This window comes from Megalops cyprinoides, chromosome 8, assembly GCF_013368585.1.
Source record: "Megalops cyprinoides isolate fMegCyp1 chromosome 8, fMegCyp1.pri, whole genome shotgun sequence".
NCBI classification, from domain to species: domain Eukaryota; kingdom Metazoa; phylum Chordata; class Actinopteri; order Elopiformes; family Megalopidae; genus Megalops; species Megalops cyprinoides.
The window spans coordinates 31,757,668-31,773,348 of NC_050590.1; the positions used below are offsets into that span (position 1 = coordinate 31,757,668).

At 43.9% G+C, this 15,681-nt stretch overlaps 1 protein-coding gene across 4 annotated transcripts in view; it reads right to left on the reverse strand.

Annotated features, from left to right (window-relative positions):
* Positions 1-15,681, reverse strand: part of brsk2a (BR serine/threonine kinase 2a) — a 188,200-nt gene that overhangs the window by 58,047 nt on the left and 114,472 nt on the right. For all 4 annotated transcript variants that reach the window (XM_036535099.1, XM_036535097.1, XM_036535098.1 and 1 more), the window contains exon 3: positions 203-288. In XM_036535099.1, coding sequence (XP_036390992.1) covers positions 203-288 — 86 coding nt within the window. The remainder of the gene's footprint in view (positions 1-202; positions 289-15,681) is intronic.

Below are 15,681 nucleotides of genomic sequence, written 5' to 3' on the forward strand. Positions count from 1 at the left end.
AGTTTTACAAGCCTACAGCTCTGTATTCTCATGGGTAGGAGTGCTATTCTATCTTTCCACTGCACTGTGCCCTGGAGGCAACAGACTGACCTTACAGCAGTATAGCCCTATTGCTCTGACCCTAACCCCCCATGTCTAATGTAAACACTCCCCCAAACAGAATGCAGAACTGCTTGAAAGGAGAACTAAGGCAGATACTTACAAATATTTCTTATTTTCATAGACGTCGTGCAACTTTAGGACGTGAGGGTGCTCTATCAACTTCAGAATGGCTATCTCTCGCTCCACCTACAAGAGAGAAAGAAAGGGAGAAAAACATGTGAGGTGCCATCACTCAAGATTACTGCCTTGATTTATTTAGGGATCACCTTCAGTCACTGAAACCACCAAGGCCCAGAGATTTCAAATGAGACCAATCTCAGCACTTAAAACCTATGTTGCTCTTTTCAATGTATCCCACCACCACTCCGAGCACCCTCAGCATTCTAACAGCATCATTTGAATGTTTCTCACACTTGGGAAACTTTTGAAGAGAGGCTCTCCGGGTGTGCCAAGCCCTGCCTCTTGCCACAGTATGTAGGAGGGGCATGTTTCAGTAGCAGCGTTGATTAATCGCAGTGTGGAGGCTCCCTGTCATGCCTCACCCAGACTCATTATAGCTTCACCACCCCACTCTCCAGCAAAGATGGGGAAAATATTGAATATAACAGTAATGACTGTTATGTGTTTTATTCTGGCATAATTAAAAGCAGTAAACACAACCGCAAGTGGTGCTCCTCATTTGCCAGTGCAGGACAGCCTCCATTCATGAGTGGCCAGCAGCTACATTGAACATATCCGGGGTCAAGTCTGTGACTGTGGTAACAAAGGCCTTCAACTCGAATATGCATCATCATCCGCACTGGATGTTCCTGGTGCATACACCTGCCACTGAAGATCACCACTGAGCAATGAGCCTGGGGCCACGTTTCCTTATCTCCCTGACCCAAACATCCTGTACCATCTCTCGCTTTCTAAACCTAGGCCAAACACGGCAGGACTCTTTTTTTTGTAAATGGCATGCTGTTATTCTGCTTCTTAATGGTACTTTTGCTGTCACATTACATTTGTACTACTGAATGCATGATGTCAAGAACAACACTCAAAAATCGAACAGGGTGGGGGTGGGGCGATCAACCTTCAGGTTGCTTTGTCCTTAACTTTAGGGTGAACAAATTCAAGCAAGAGTTAATAAACTTACCTTATAATCCTTACATAGCATATCAAGTATCACTGAAGTTAAATTATTTTGCCATTATACAATTTTGCTACATTACTCAAAGCAGGGGACAAACTGCCATGTGCCTACATTGAATGCACCTAAATTTCTAGGTGGTAGGCTAGCCTGCACTGTTGACCAATCAGGGAGAAGAGGAGAGCAGTCCTTTGCTTTCAGAATGAGGCTGTGAAAGCCTTATCTTTTCACTGGCTGCAGGTGTGTGCTAATAGGAATAATCCGTAGTGGAATCATATCAGTGAGAATTATAGGTTGGGCGCATGAGGTTAATCTTGTCCTAATGAGAGCAATCGATAGCACTACACCTCACTCATTATTACCTGTGTGTCAAGTACGTAAGCAGTGCTTGATGTGGCACTAGCCCACACTGAAGGCCTAAGCTGCTTCAGTACTGACTCTGGGAGCAGACGTTCCCAAGTGTTAATTTCTCAGTCTGTCTCAGTCGCACCACGCCAGGTCATATGCATCTTAAAGTGAGCACAAAGTGATCTCTGTCTGGGAGGAGTGCGTGAGTCTCAAGCCATGCACACAACTGAGATGGCTCACCATTTATTTTTTCACTTTGCAGCGCCAATAAGAGGCTAGGTCAAAAGCCAAAAGGACTGCCAATCGGAAGCCTGTGAAGTGATGTTTATCATGCTCTGACAGCACTCTCCTCAGCCCATGCCCCATCTCTGTGGCAACAACTACGCCCATGTTCTTTGCCCTTGTCTGAAAGGAAAGTGTAAGAAGGCAGTGGAAACAGGAAAAAAATTAACATTACCATCAAAGCCCTGAATGTTCAAAGTTGTGTCACCCAGACTTCAGCCACTGGAAAAAAACACACTAACAGCTAAATAAATAATGAAACATTCCCCTTTAATCTTCACCCCAGTTGTGGCCCGACCCAGCCTTCAGTCATGCCAATTTTTCTCCTTGCTTTTTTCCCCACTCTTCTCCTTTTCTCAGCACCACTCAGGTCTCCAGCTGAAATCTAAATGAAAAAGTGCCTTTTTTCCTCTTTTCTTCAAAAGCACATGGTTGTCCGGCTCTGTAAAGCTCTGCATGGCTCTTATAGTTTATCTGTTGATGACAGGGTTGCTAATGTAGGCAAGGTGACGAGCCCTGGGTTCCTTTGGTCATTCTCTCTGCTCTGCACAGGGGTAGACAAACTTGTATAAAATCACACCCTCTGTCCACCCCCACCAGCTACCAGTAAATAGACTGAATCGGTTCTCAGAGAAACCCTGCTCATAACTCAGCTCAGAGGCACCCATTTACACATTGGCACTACCAATTTGCCACCAGTGCTACAACATGGTCTGTCTGCTCCCTGTGCAACACAAAAAAATATCAATGTATTGCCTGCCATTCTTTTGAGAACAATTCTTTCCACCAGCAAGGCCAGATGTGACCTTTGGACAGCAGTAGTGTGTATGCGGTTTAGTGTACATAGCCAGACATTGTGTTTTACAATGTGTTTTGCCGTTCTTTTTAATGCAGTCTGTTGGAATATCCTTGGATCATTCTGCCAAGATCGGTCTGTGCCAGTGGAAAAACAAGTGACCCTTTTTACCATCTCATTAATAACACCAGGGTGGAGATGGGCCAGGCTATAACATGGTTACCCCCTCATGTTGGCAGTTACCAGTGTAGAGCTGGAGACAGTGAATCTCCCCCACGTGTGTAGAAACCCTCCACCTCTTGTGTGCAGTGCTGCTATGACCCTCTTACTCAGCTGTCTACGAGCCAGACCCTCTCACTTGCTCCTATGACTAGACTCACATTAATGCACTCAACATACTAGTCCTTCCCTCCTTTGTAACGCTTAATTAGGGGGATTGTAACATTACATTTGCAAATCCTTCACCTCCTCCTCTGCATTGGGAAAAAGGGACCAGGTTCTGAAATAGCCAGGACCTGTTTGGTGTTCACTCTACTGTGTCCCAGTCTTTTTTTCCCCTCATGCAGGTCACAGAGTTTCCTTGTCTGATAATTACCATTAGTGTAGCAAAGCATTTCCTTCTAATGATAGTGAAAATGTACCTCATTTCCCATGAGGGATGAGAAATAACCTTCCAAAAAAAAAGTCTCTGCTGGCTTGCCATAAATTGAAGGGCACATGACCAAGCCAGACTGACGTTAATGCAAATTGGTTATTTGATGGAAAGATAATTTGCTTTGTAGATTACCTTGGTTGTTATTGCTGAACAGTGATCATCAAACTCTGAAGGTCTGCTCATATGTGCCCTGTATGAAACTGCTGCACTTGGTCCATAGATGTCCAATTTCGATGTTAGGCGATCCCGACCAACTCAATGAATGAAGCTGAATGAGCTGTAACAGCTTGCTTTTCCACATCAAAAACACAGAGACAACCATCTGTATAGAGTGCCTGGATATTCACCCTGTACTCCCAGCCCATCTCAGTCTGTCACAGGAAGCAACAGCATATAATTAAACACATGTTCAAGGTAAACAAAAATTTCCCTTCTTCTTTAGTTTTTGGTAATGGATTTAACACAATTTATTATGCTCAATTATTGTGCGATTTCAGGATACAGATGGTGTGTTAATATGGGCCAGTAAAATGTCACATGTGGTGTGCACGGGAGGGATGGTCACAGAACCCATTCAAATAAATTAAGCGTGGCAGTCTACTGTAACCACAGCTGTTGCAAGCTGGCTCAGGGAGGAAGGAGTAATATGGCTGTGAGGGGAAAAGGAGGAGGGAATTTTTTTAAAAATAATTTTTAAAGCCCTAGTACAGCCCGCTGTCACTACCCCAGCTTTGACAAAGACATTCCGCTCTGTGACAGTGTGGAGACTTCAGTTTTTTTTAGCCTCATTTGTTTTGCTTCCTGACACAATTTGATAAGATGTCCATTAGCGAGGGGATGATGACACATGGCCTTAGCCATGTCCACAAGTGACTGCAAGCATCACAGCACATTTGGTTGGCCAGCTTTCTCTGCACAGCCCAGGTATGAGGTGAATGATGGGAGGGCCAGGTGGTGTCTGACAGATGTCACTCTATATAGCCTGGAGGGTTGAGATGTATGTGGTGGGGTTGCATGGACATGAGCCCCTGGGCTCATCACAGAGACAGCCAGAGCCCAGAGATGGCCCTGTGATGCGGCTGGCTCCGAGCGGGAACGCGCAACATCACCAGTGGCCACCCGGGCACTCCCACCCACAGGGCCTCTTTCACTGTGTACATCCAGAGTTCAAATGTGGCACAGCCACGTGTTAGATCACCAAGAAGAAGAAAAGCCAAAGCAAACACTGGCGGCAGGTTGCTTGTATCCGCCCTTTTCATGAAGAAAGCGTCTGGGCCAGGGAGCTCCCATGGGCCCAGCGGCGTTTCTGTAGCTAATTAACACAACATGCAAGGAGCACAACCTTTTTAGTGGCACACGGAAGACAGGGCTGAACCAGCAGACATGACGGCAAACACAGAGGGGCAGTGACAAGGCAGGGGTGTGACATAAGCAGTCTCAGAGCAGGGATGCCTGTCCACCGCTGGCGCACAGACAAATCACCCCCCCGCCCCGTGTTTCAATCTCTCTCTCATTCTAACTCTCTCATCACACACACACACACACACACACTCATCTTCAACCTCTTGAAGGGGTTGAAGGGTTCGCAGGATGCTAAGATTGTTCCGTTCCAGACTTAATCACATTATCAAGAAAAGGCACCTTTTGCAGGTCCCAGGGTGCACTGGAGAGTCCTGTTTAAACAGCCCAACTTTCTCTGCTCAAGGTCATTTCCGCCTCATACTTTCAGCAACATGACAGGATAAGAGTTTAATCTTTAATTTGCCAGCAATCGAATATCATTGACTGCGCATGGCAGGGGTAGTAACTAAACTATTGACTTTTAAAACAGGCATGGTTCCATACCCAGCCAAACCAGAAACTATGCTTCTACTTCTGGAGTTGAGATTTAACACCACAAATCTGACTTAGTCCCTCACCTTTTGCATTAAATTGCCATTCATATTCTCACTGTGATTAATGATGTATCTATTCATATTGCAGGCAACATGTAGGGTGCAAATGCAAAATCCAAATGAAACCACACCTATGGGATCCTAAGATTTGAAAAAAAAACCCCAAAGATTCTTTTGACACAAGCAGCGACCGTCCTGACCATGTTCTGAGGATTGGTCCTATGGTAAACTGACCAATCCCGCTTCAAAGAATCCCTAGGGTGAGCACAGGAGTCTGAGAGTGTTTCAGGAGGTCTTCACGGTTTGAGACCCCAGGTATGAACAGGATGACACCTACAGTGCAGTGTCACTCTTGACTCAGGCATCTGTCCCTCCCACACCTTCAGCAAACAGGCAGTGTTTGGATAGCAGCAGTGCAGAGGGGCTGCTCCTTAACCCAAGATGTTTATTCTGTTTGGTCCTATGCCCTACTGTCCCTCCTCCCATCATCAAAAAGCAGCCTCACAACATATGTAAAGGGAGTGACAGGAATAGTTTAAACCTCTGTAGTGCCCTCTGCATCTTGGGGGTTAAATATTTATGACAGCAAGGCTGACAGACTTTCATGACAGAAAAAAATCTGGGTGCACGTGACTAGAGGGTTTGTCGTCTCGGGGGAGGAGTGCTGAAATTGGTTTCGAAATTGGCTGCAATGGGGGCCTGCGGCCATGGATTACCACCATTTAAATGGGGAACATTCATTGGACGAAGCCAGAGAGGTTACCCGTGCAGAAAACCTGCAGGAACAACAACAGAGTTTTTACCCCAGACCTTGAACCCACCCTTAAGAGGCTGTACGTGACTCCAGCAAACAGAAACAGGATTCTGAGATCTGCGTAACATTAAATGCACCAATAAGATTTGGGCAGTCCTGCTGGCACTAAGCCAAGATTAGTAAAGTTGAGGTTAGAGGTATTTAAGTCCATCATGGAGAAATTCAGATCCCACTGCAGGAAAGAATAACAGATTTCTTGACTTGTTTTTAATAAGCCCCCCGTGGATTGCTTTGAATGACCAATCACATGCCTGATTTCCACTTTAATTGTTACGTTTGCTGGAAAGAAATCAGTTATGGTTTAAGGTAAGACAACATGATTCCACTGTATAAAATAAAATGCTCCATGATCTCATAAAAGTGTCAATTTCTATTACGTTGCTGGCATACAGGTCAGTGAATTGGACAGCTCCCTCATACCTACAACCTATCTTCAAATCATATATTCCACCAAGACCATGCGCTTTGCAACCATGGGGCAACTGACTGTCCCATCTAGACGGGGTCACTCCAATCAGACATGATCCCTGTGTGTACTGGTCCCTCAGTTGTGGGATGAACTCCCCACAGGGGTCAGGACAGCGGAATCACCATCTTCCGACACAGAATGAAGACCCACTCTTCAGACTCTATCTCAGTTCCACTTCAATCCTCACGCCCTAAACACCTGCTACTTGTAGTACTTGATGTTTATTTTACATGTAGTATCATGGTGTGTTTTGGATTCTGTGATCTAGTGACTGTGATATATGGTAGTATACTTAGCTTCCCTTGTCTAGTCAGGCTGCACAAGTTAACTTGTAGTAAGCCTTACAGTCACTGGTCTGGGAGTGTTGTTAGTCTGATCTGACACTGTACCCCGTTCAATCTGAATGGATACACTGCTGTTTGTTTGTGCTGGAAGTTGCTCTGGAAAAAAGCGTCTACTAAATTAATGTAATGTAATGTAATGGGGGGCGGGTGTTGGGGAAGGGTCAGGGGTCATTCCAAGGACCCAATAAAAAAGAAAAAAGCCTATGTCCAAAGCAATGCTGAACTTGGGCCATGGGTGCAAAGCCAAAACAAAAAAGGACTTCACTAAAGAGACATAAATGCATTTGGGCTTCCTCATTCCAAGGTCTGACCACAACAGTGATCAACAAGACCAACCAAATAAAACATGACCATTTTGAATTGTAATACACCCCCTCTCAAGTTGCATACATAGTGCAAAAACATGCACTTTCAGCATTCCCTGACTGAGGCATGAGACTTTCCTTGAGGTGTTGCATAATGAAAGATAATTAGCAACCTACTTAAATCCTGAGGTGGCTGGACTGCCGTATCATGCCAAAAAACAAGAGAAAAAAAATCACCATTTGGCTGGCAGTATAATCACTATACACATGATAATGCAAATTAGTAATCTGCTTTGCCTACGCTTCACCCATGAGACACCTATTGTAAATAAATATGTGATCTGATTGTGGTTATTTTTTATCCTATTCAATGTGTGCACTAGGGATTTGAATGGTCTGTTAATTTTATCGTCTTTTAATTATAAACTATTGCTGCCAAGATTCAATTTCTCTTAGAATGAGGCACCTCTGTTCTTTTTGTCGAAGAAAGCTGCACACAATCCTTCATTCTTTTGGGGGTGGGGTGTGGGTTGGGTTCGTCACAAAGTTATCACAGTCATCATCCCAACTGTCACCACCCAGTAATTCACAAGAACCTCTTTAAGAAACATTTTTGTCTTTGGTAAATCAATAGAACAAATGAACGAAACAGCATCATTGTTCTGTATCATCAAATCGTGCAAATAAACTTTGATCCAGCATCGTAAGACTAAAAAGAGACTCCAGCTCTGGATGCAGGGAGGAAACTACATAATAACAGCAAAATCTGTCTTGTCTGCAAATCATAACAGACATATGGTTGGTGAATTTTTAAGGGATGCACTAATGTCTTTCTTTGGCTGAAACATTTTAAACACTGAGTTTTATTGCACCTTCCAGCAATTTACACTTGTATACAGTACATACTTGCATATATATCCATCATGATTTGAAAACAAATGTCACTTTCCTGACTTATTTCATTCACCTTCTTATGTTTTTCCATTGATTCCAGTCAGGATATTTAAAAAAAAGAAAATCACTCAAGATGCTCATCTCTTTTTTCCAGTTTAGTCAGGCAATTCCCACACTTGCACTGCCCATCTCTGCTGCTGGAGGAGCAGCAGCAGGAGTTGCTTTGTTTCCACAGCAACAGGTGCTCGTGAGGGTCTACAACCCCTGGTTGGAACCTGGAGTTGTGGTGTGGTGAGAGTCCTCTCTAGTGAACAGAATGAGAAAACCAATAGTAGCCATACTGTAGGTGCTAATTATGGCAATTAGTCACATGGCCACTCATGCGTGGGTTCCATGCACTCACCTCTCTGACAGTTCTGTGGCCTCTGTTCGCCAACTGGCAAACCACAGAATTCAGTTCATCAATACCAGCAACAGAGCCAAGGGGTCAGAAGCCAGCTCATCCTCACCTGGGAGTTGACATGCAGGAAAAAAATCTTTAAAGTAAGATACATCTCAGTCATTCAGATAAAAACCCAATATATTACAGACACTTCATCTGCAACGAAGCACAGACAAGCTGACCCACGCCATCTACACACTTCCTTATCAATTGCCTTTAATGGGGAATCAATTGGTTTTAAAATGATCTGTATTGATTTGTGGACCGTGCAGCATCAAAAAAAAACCTTATTCACTTGAAACTCTGAAATGTGTTGAGTGGAGAGGAGGGTAATTATTTGTGACCTCTGTCTCTAAATCAAGGCGGCACCTGTTGCTGTGGTAACGCAGCCCCCTAGCCATCGCATTGGTGCTCAATTGCTTTTATAGCACCAGCACTTGAACACGTCTGAACAAATGTGTTGTGCAGTCTGGGAAACAACGTTCAAGTCCTCCCATAGGACAAGACTGCAGAGATTTTTGAGGACATTGTTATTCCATTTCTCCATGGAGGGCAAAGTGACTGGCATTGAATCATTTAAAAGCATTCAATGTCACGCCCTGAGTGCTGCAATCACTGACCTCTCAATATAAATAAATCTCAGGTTTTGCACAAGCCTGTCATTAGCATCATTTACAAAGATGCTGAGCCTCAAATTAAACTCATAGACTAGTGTACATTGATAGGACTGCGGTTTATACACACACACACACACACACACACAATTATGATTCCTCTCTGGTCCGTTGGTTCTACTGCAAGGTTTCCAATGACATGAAATTGTCTGTGCATTGAATCTATAAAAACCTCACCCTGCACAAACACAAATGAAAGGGAACCCAGTATAGACTGAAGATAGCAGTTTCCTGTGAGTGTGCTGGGAGGTAAGAGTTTTCACAAGTGTGCTTGCGAATGACAGGTTGCTGTAAGTGCACTCGGAAAAGATGGGTTCCTTTGAATGTCCTGGAGGATGACAGTTTAGGCGGGTGTGCCAGCAGATGTGTTTCCTGTGAGTGTGCTGGGAGATGATGATTTTCCCAAGTGTGCTGTCAGGCAACAGGTTCCTGTGAATGCACTTGGAGAAGATGGTTTCCTCAAAAGTGGATGAGTGTTTCCTGTGAGCTGCCTGCTTCTTCACAGCCGTGGTGACATTTACACCTGGGTATCATCAAGTTCCCACAGGCTGAGTCACACAGAGGTGGCATCAAAGTGTTTGACGCTGAGGAACTGCCTCTCCGTGGAGCAGCAAGCCATGAGCTGTGCATCTGCAAGAGTGCATAACACCCAGATGCACACAGGATGTGACACAAGCGCTGGCACCCCCACACATGCAGGCTGTCACGTACTGTGACACACAGGCACGCTCACGACACCGACACCAGCCATTCGCCATCACTGCCCGTTACACTGACACACAAATACTCAATCTGTCCCCCTCATGATTTTCATCAGGCTAGATGTGGATTTCAAGAGAAGAATGTATATGGTATACTGCAAGATGGTCTTTTCTGCTCCCAACATGGCAAAACACAATCTCCACATGAAACACAGCAAAGTATTCAAAATGCTGGAGTGCACATCTTTATTAACTTAGGTTCATAGATTTGTGCAAATATGCCTCCACTACACTGAGATGTCACCTCTGATGTGAGCTGAGTAGGGCTTCCATTCAACACTGACATTTCACACCATGGGGTGAGGAAACTGCCCCCAGCAATGTCCTCTTGTGCACCTCTGGCTGTCTGAAGTATTACGTTTTTTCATGGTAGTCTTCTTCAAAGCAGCAGTGTCATAATCCCACAGACAGAAGCACGGTTCTCCTCAGGGACACAGAGAACACATGCCCACACAAACAATCTGCATGTTGAGTGTCAGCTGGCCCTGCTTATTAGCACAATTTAAGGGATGAGGCACCACAAACCTCAAAGCCCCACAACAACCCATCCTGCATTTTACTGAGTACTAAATCCATTGTGGTTACCTTTTAAACAAACCAACCAAAAAATTCTTTGGGGACATGCTTCCCTAGAATATAAAGGCAGCACTACAATCTTGGGTCAATATACTGGAGTCAGTATTTGAAGTGCACCCTAAAAGGATTATTATCCCTAAGGTGGCAGGTCTTACACTTTTTTCAAAAGCTGTCTGTGAACAATGAATGTCTGCAAAACTGAAAGTAGCTCTGAATGAAACCAGTCTGTTACTCATTTTTACTAAGGGAACTCATACATGGGATATTGAACTACCTTGTTTTTTTACACAAGATCCTGGGGGTCTCCAGGGACAAATCTATTTGCTAATTAGGAAGCCAATACATGCTCAGAAGAGAGCAATAACATAATGCAAAGGAACCAGTGAACTGAGCAGTAGGTAACATTTACACTCATCCTTTAACCCTATGCACTCTGTGGTCCGTCAGTTACAAAGGCATTTGTATCTTATGCTCGGTTGATCATTTCACAGGTTGAGGTCCAGCAGTTCATCCATGACAGCACAGTCCAGCTCATAAAAAAAAACAACAACAAAAAAAAAACACTGGAGACAAGACAACACTCTGTTTGGTGGGCACGCCATGTTGGCACTTTTCCTTCTGCCTCTCCCTCTCTTTCTCTCTCCCTCTCATTTCTCCCTCATGGACACACTGAATCTATGAGTGCGGACTCGAGGCACAGGTGCGCTGAGCTGATTTAGAAGACAAATGGCAGTACGGGGTGACAGGCGATGACTCTCTCAGAACCGCCGTCTCTGTGTGACATGCAAGCTCTCCGACAGAGACGGAGAAGAAGGAAAGACACATGCAAAGGGATATACAGAGAGAGAAAGAGACTTTCTTGTCCATTCCGACTGGCATTAAGTTCCAGTTCTGCTGGGAGAGGAGGAACAGGCCGAACCTCTCATGGCTGGGCAAAAGCCTGACCACCAGTCTGTGGAAAAGTGTGCATACACTCTGCCAGGGTCTCCATGTATAGACAGAAACTGAAGGGACTGTTCACTGTATTACCTTTTAAAGATAATTCATAGCCGCATTGTTACTGCTTACATTCATTCCAAATCCACTGCTTTAGCAATACTGTGTTTTATTTTTATTTTTATTGTCATGCCAACAGAAAAGCATATTCAAATTTGAATTTGAGACATGAGAAAGAAGATACAGACAAAAGGAGACCTCAGGTTAATGGTATTTTACATGTAATTTTTCACCATCCAGGTCCCTATGCTTTCTGCTAGGAAAATTCCCACAAGTCAATGTGCCTACCTGACAAAAGGCATTCTTTCACTTCTTCAAAAGCAGTTGGGATGAAGAGAAAGGGTAAAGGAACATCAGAGATGTAAAAGCAGTCAATAAAAGTAGCAAACACACAACAAACAAACAAACAAGAAGTATAAAGTATCAAAAACCTCTGAATGCACCCCACACAGGCCTGCCTGTACAACCTTACTCCTCAATGTCCAATGCTCCAGCAGTGTCTCATGTTCTCGCCCAACACTCACTCCTATCAAGGATGCAGCTTTGAACGTACAAAAGAAATAAATACCCAGTCTCTCTCTCTTACAGCTCGGACTATTCTATTTTTAATTCTGGCTCGTCAGGAAGACAGAGGAGCTGTCAGCCCCACTGTCTCGTGGGATACATCTCTTTGTCCATCATGCTCACAGATGCGTAGGTGCTCCCCACTGTGCTTGGTGCACAGTGCCTGTGTCAGTATCACTGGTGCAGCCAGACTAGGAACTGAACCCGTGGCTCTTTCACTTGTGCAGGAAGAGGCACAAATGGCTGAGGGTGTGATGCCGCTGTTGGTAGCAGAGGCACCTGCAGACAGAGATCTACAGATTGCTACAGTACAGTCTACAGTACAAAACCAGTAGGCATGTTACTGGTTTTGTACTGCATCCGTCACCATGCTCACAGCTCACTTATCAAGAGGGACAACTAGCTCACCGGGCTCAACACCATCACAAAGGTGTTACATTACACCCTTACTATTACATACCCAGCTGAGGAAACAAATCATGCCCTTACTCTGGCTCTACGGAATTACAGCTACTCTCTTGTTCTCTGTCATTCCACCCAGCTTCACTATGCAGCAACAGCATCACTTCATGTGGTCCGTTCACGACTTCCTATCCCAGGAACTCTGAAATGAGGGAGGGAAGGGAGTGGGCCACACAAGTCTCGTCAGCCAGGTGATGGATGGAGCTGCCTGTTTCCACAGCAACTGCCTTCCCTTTGCAACGCATTTTCTCCTTTGCATAGAGATCTCACTCTCTAGTGATTTGGGGCACCAATACATCACCTCACTTTGCAAATTTACCATGCTGCATGGACAATGCCAAAGACCAGCAACACGCCACCCCATTTGTTCTTATACACTTTTATATGGGGTTATGACAAAGAAAAATGAGGACTGTCACATGCTCCCTTGCACTCCAGCTTACATTTGCTTGGAAAAGAAACCAACATTGAGGCGTAACATGATGAAGGCCCCACTTATTGCAAAACATTGGTTTGCTGTTGAATTAAATGTAAATTACAGCACAAGAGAGTGCACCACTGAACTCTTTTTTTAACCAGCCCATATGTACATTGATAACATTATGTGTGTCTTCTCTTGCTTCAGCAGGCGACATGATTTCAGTCTTAACAGTGTGCATATTATTAAGAATTATCCAAATATAATTTGCCACTCTACTATTTTTCCTTTATTTTACTGGCTGTTACACAAATTGTGTTTTACTGTAGGTGCATATTGCACCATAGATGGCATTTTTTGGAAAAAAACGCAATGAATTTCCTCTGCAAATAAATCAGCTTATTATCAATTAAAAGCGCCAACATTTTCAATTTATGGAAAAGTTGAACCCCAGGGAAAGTAATTAGTTGGACATGCCAGCATACAGCAAGTCATATGTTCTTCCAAGGCTCATTAAAAATGGTATCATACATTCCCAGCATGTGAACTGAGAACCAGCTCAGGATGCATTGATTCTGGTCAGTTACTGTTTGATGCACTGGACACCTTTTTGGAAGTAACCTTTAAGAAGCACCTTAAACCAATTACGTACCTAATCCTTCATCCTTAAATTATTGAAAATGGCTGCAATCAGACGTTGCATTTGTGGCAGGACACTGCGGCAAACACCTGTATGAAAGAAGAGTGAGTCCATGAATGAATGAGTCCATGTTGAAGTGGGGGGGGGGGATTCCTGCTAACGAAAATCCACACCCAATTCCTTCTTGCTATATGGCGACACTGACGCTTTAACTTTAATGACCTCTGTTGAAAAAAAATAAAATGAATTGGCATTGATTTGGAACATCCATCGGAAATTAAACTGGGATTGAAATTGGGAGTTTTAACCTTGCAGGTCCCCCCACACTTCTATCTATTGATTCAGTGCTTTGGGAGGGATAGCAATGACTCCTAGTAACATGAAGCAAGGGGCAGTGGTGACAGAAAGACAGAAAGTAAAAAATACATTGAATACACAGAAATGGACTGACAGCAATTCCATGCTTGTGAGCAGCCATAAGGAGTAACCCTTTGAGATCAAAGTGTGTGTTAAGCAGAGCCTCCCCATCTTAGCTGAATAAGAAATGGATGGATGGAACAACCTATGCGTATGAGGGCAATTCATTTTATTCTGTGTCTCCAACTATGGCTGGGGGGGGGGGGGGGGTTAGTGAGGTGGGGTGGTGGGGTGAAGCTCGATGCAACTGCTTTCCTCCTGACTGCTGAGGAAAGGATGCACAATCCATAATCATTTGGGGGAAACAAAAGAAATCAAAGCAGGAGAAAATGGTAGCTCTGTCATCACAGTGTCAAGATAACAAGATTAGGGTCAGCCATGACTCATTAGATGCTTAGACATTTCCTTCTGTGGTGGATTACAATCTCCACCCTCTCTTTCCCTCCCACCCTCCCTTATTTTCTCTGTCTGTGCTCAACAGTACCATTCAGGTAAGGCCTACCATGGAAAGATGATGTTCCTTAGACACATACAGTACACACAGATATGCATGTACACCCACACAATACAAACAAGTAAACAAACACACACAACTGTTTTGGAATACAGGAATGCAACATTGTGCCACCTAGGGTCAGACAAAAATGACCAATGGCTCCAAACCAATTGTGCAAAAACACAATTAGCATAAGAATAAAAAAACATTGAGGATAAGAGATTCATAGATCAAGAGAAACCCAACGACTTTGGAAAAAAAGGAACAAACAAATACTAAAATTGGGTGATACAAAACCAAAAAACAGCCATCTAATTAAGAGCAGATTTACAGAGCAGGAATCTACCATGAGGCACTGACCGAACAAGAGGTGATAATCCTTCCCTCTATGGCTAGACCTTCCACAGGCCGTTTGGATGCTCCCATGATAGGTTTTCAGACCAATTACCCAGGGGCTGGAGATCAAAAGCAGATAAGCAAGAGGGCGCATAATGGGTGAGTTACGAAGAACTGAGAAGGTGTAATACGGCTCCCAGCAAACTCAGGACAAGCCTGATGGAGGTAGATTACGGTGGGATAATTGGTGCCTCTTCTCACATAACCCGCCACAACAAACTGTCAGGCTAAGCTGTCAACCACAAAAAAATAAAAAAGGACAAAGCAAATCTGAGATCAATCTTATCATTGACACAGAAAAGGTAGAGAAGCTTTTCTCCCTGATCAAACAATGCTGCTCTATAAAAAGCCTTCTATTACTGATGGCATGCTGGTTCAAACAGTGTCTATGCATTTTTTTAAAACATGTTCATGCGCCGTACAAACACATTTTATTGACAGTGATTGCGATGTGTGAATTTTGCTGTCTTGGCTCGCTTTGTCTGCTTTGATTTAACCAAATTCAATATAGCTTGCTGCTTTGGTTCTACTGTAGTTTACTATAGGGCAGGTATGATAAGCAGTTGCAATTATTGTATAGTTAAGACGGCATGTTGTTGCATCACTCCTGGTATGCATGTCAAGATGTTATATGACCTGTGAAAGAGACAGAGGACCTGCTATTAATTGGCTGAAGTTGAGCCTGAGCATGCTTTCATTAAAATTGTGTGTGTGTGTGTGTGTCTGTGTGTATGTGTGCGCACACATGCACATGCGTAAAAGGGAATGTAGCAAAATTTGTTTTTCAAGGTCATGTCCCTGCT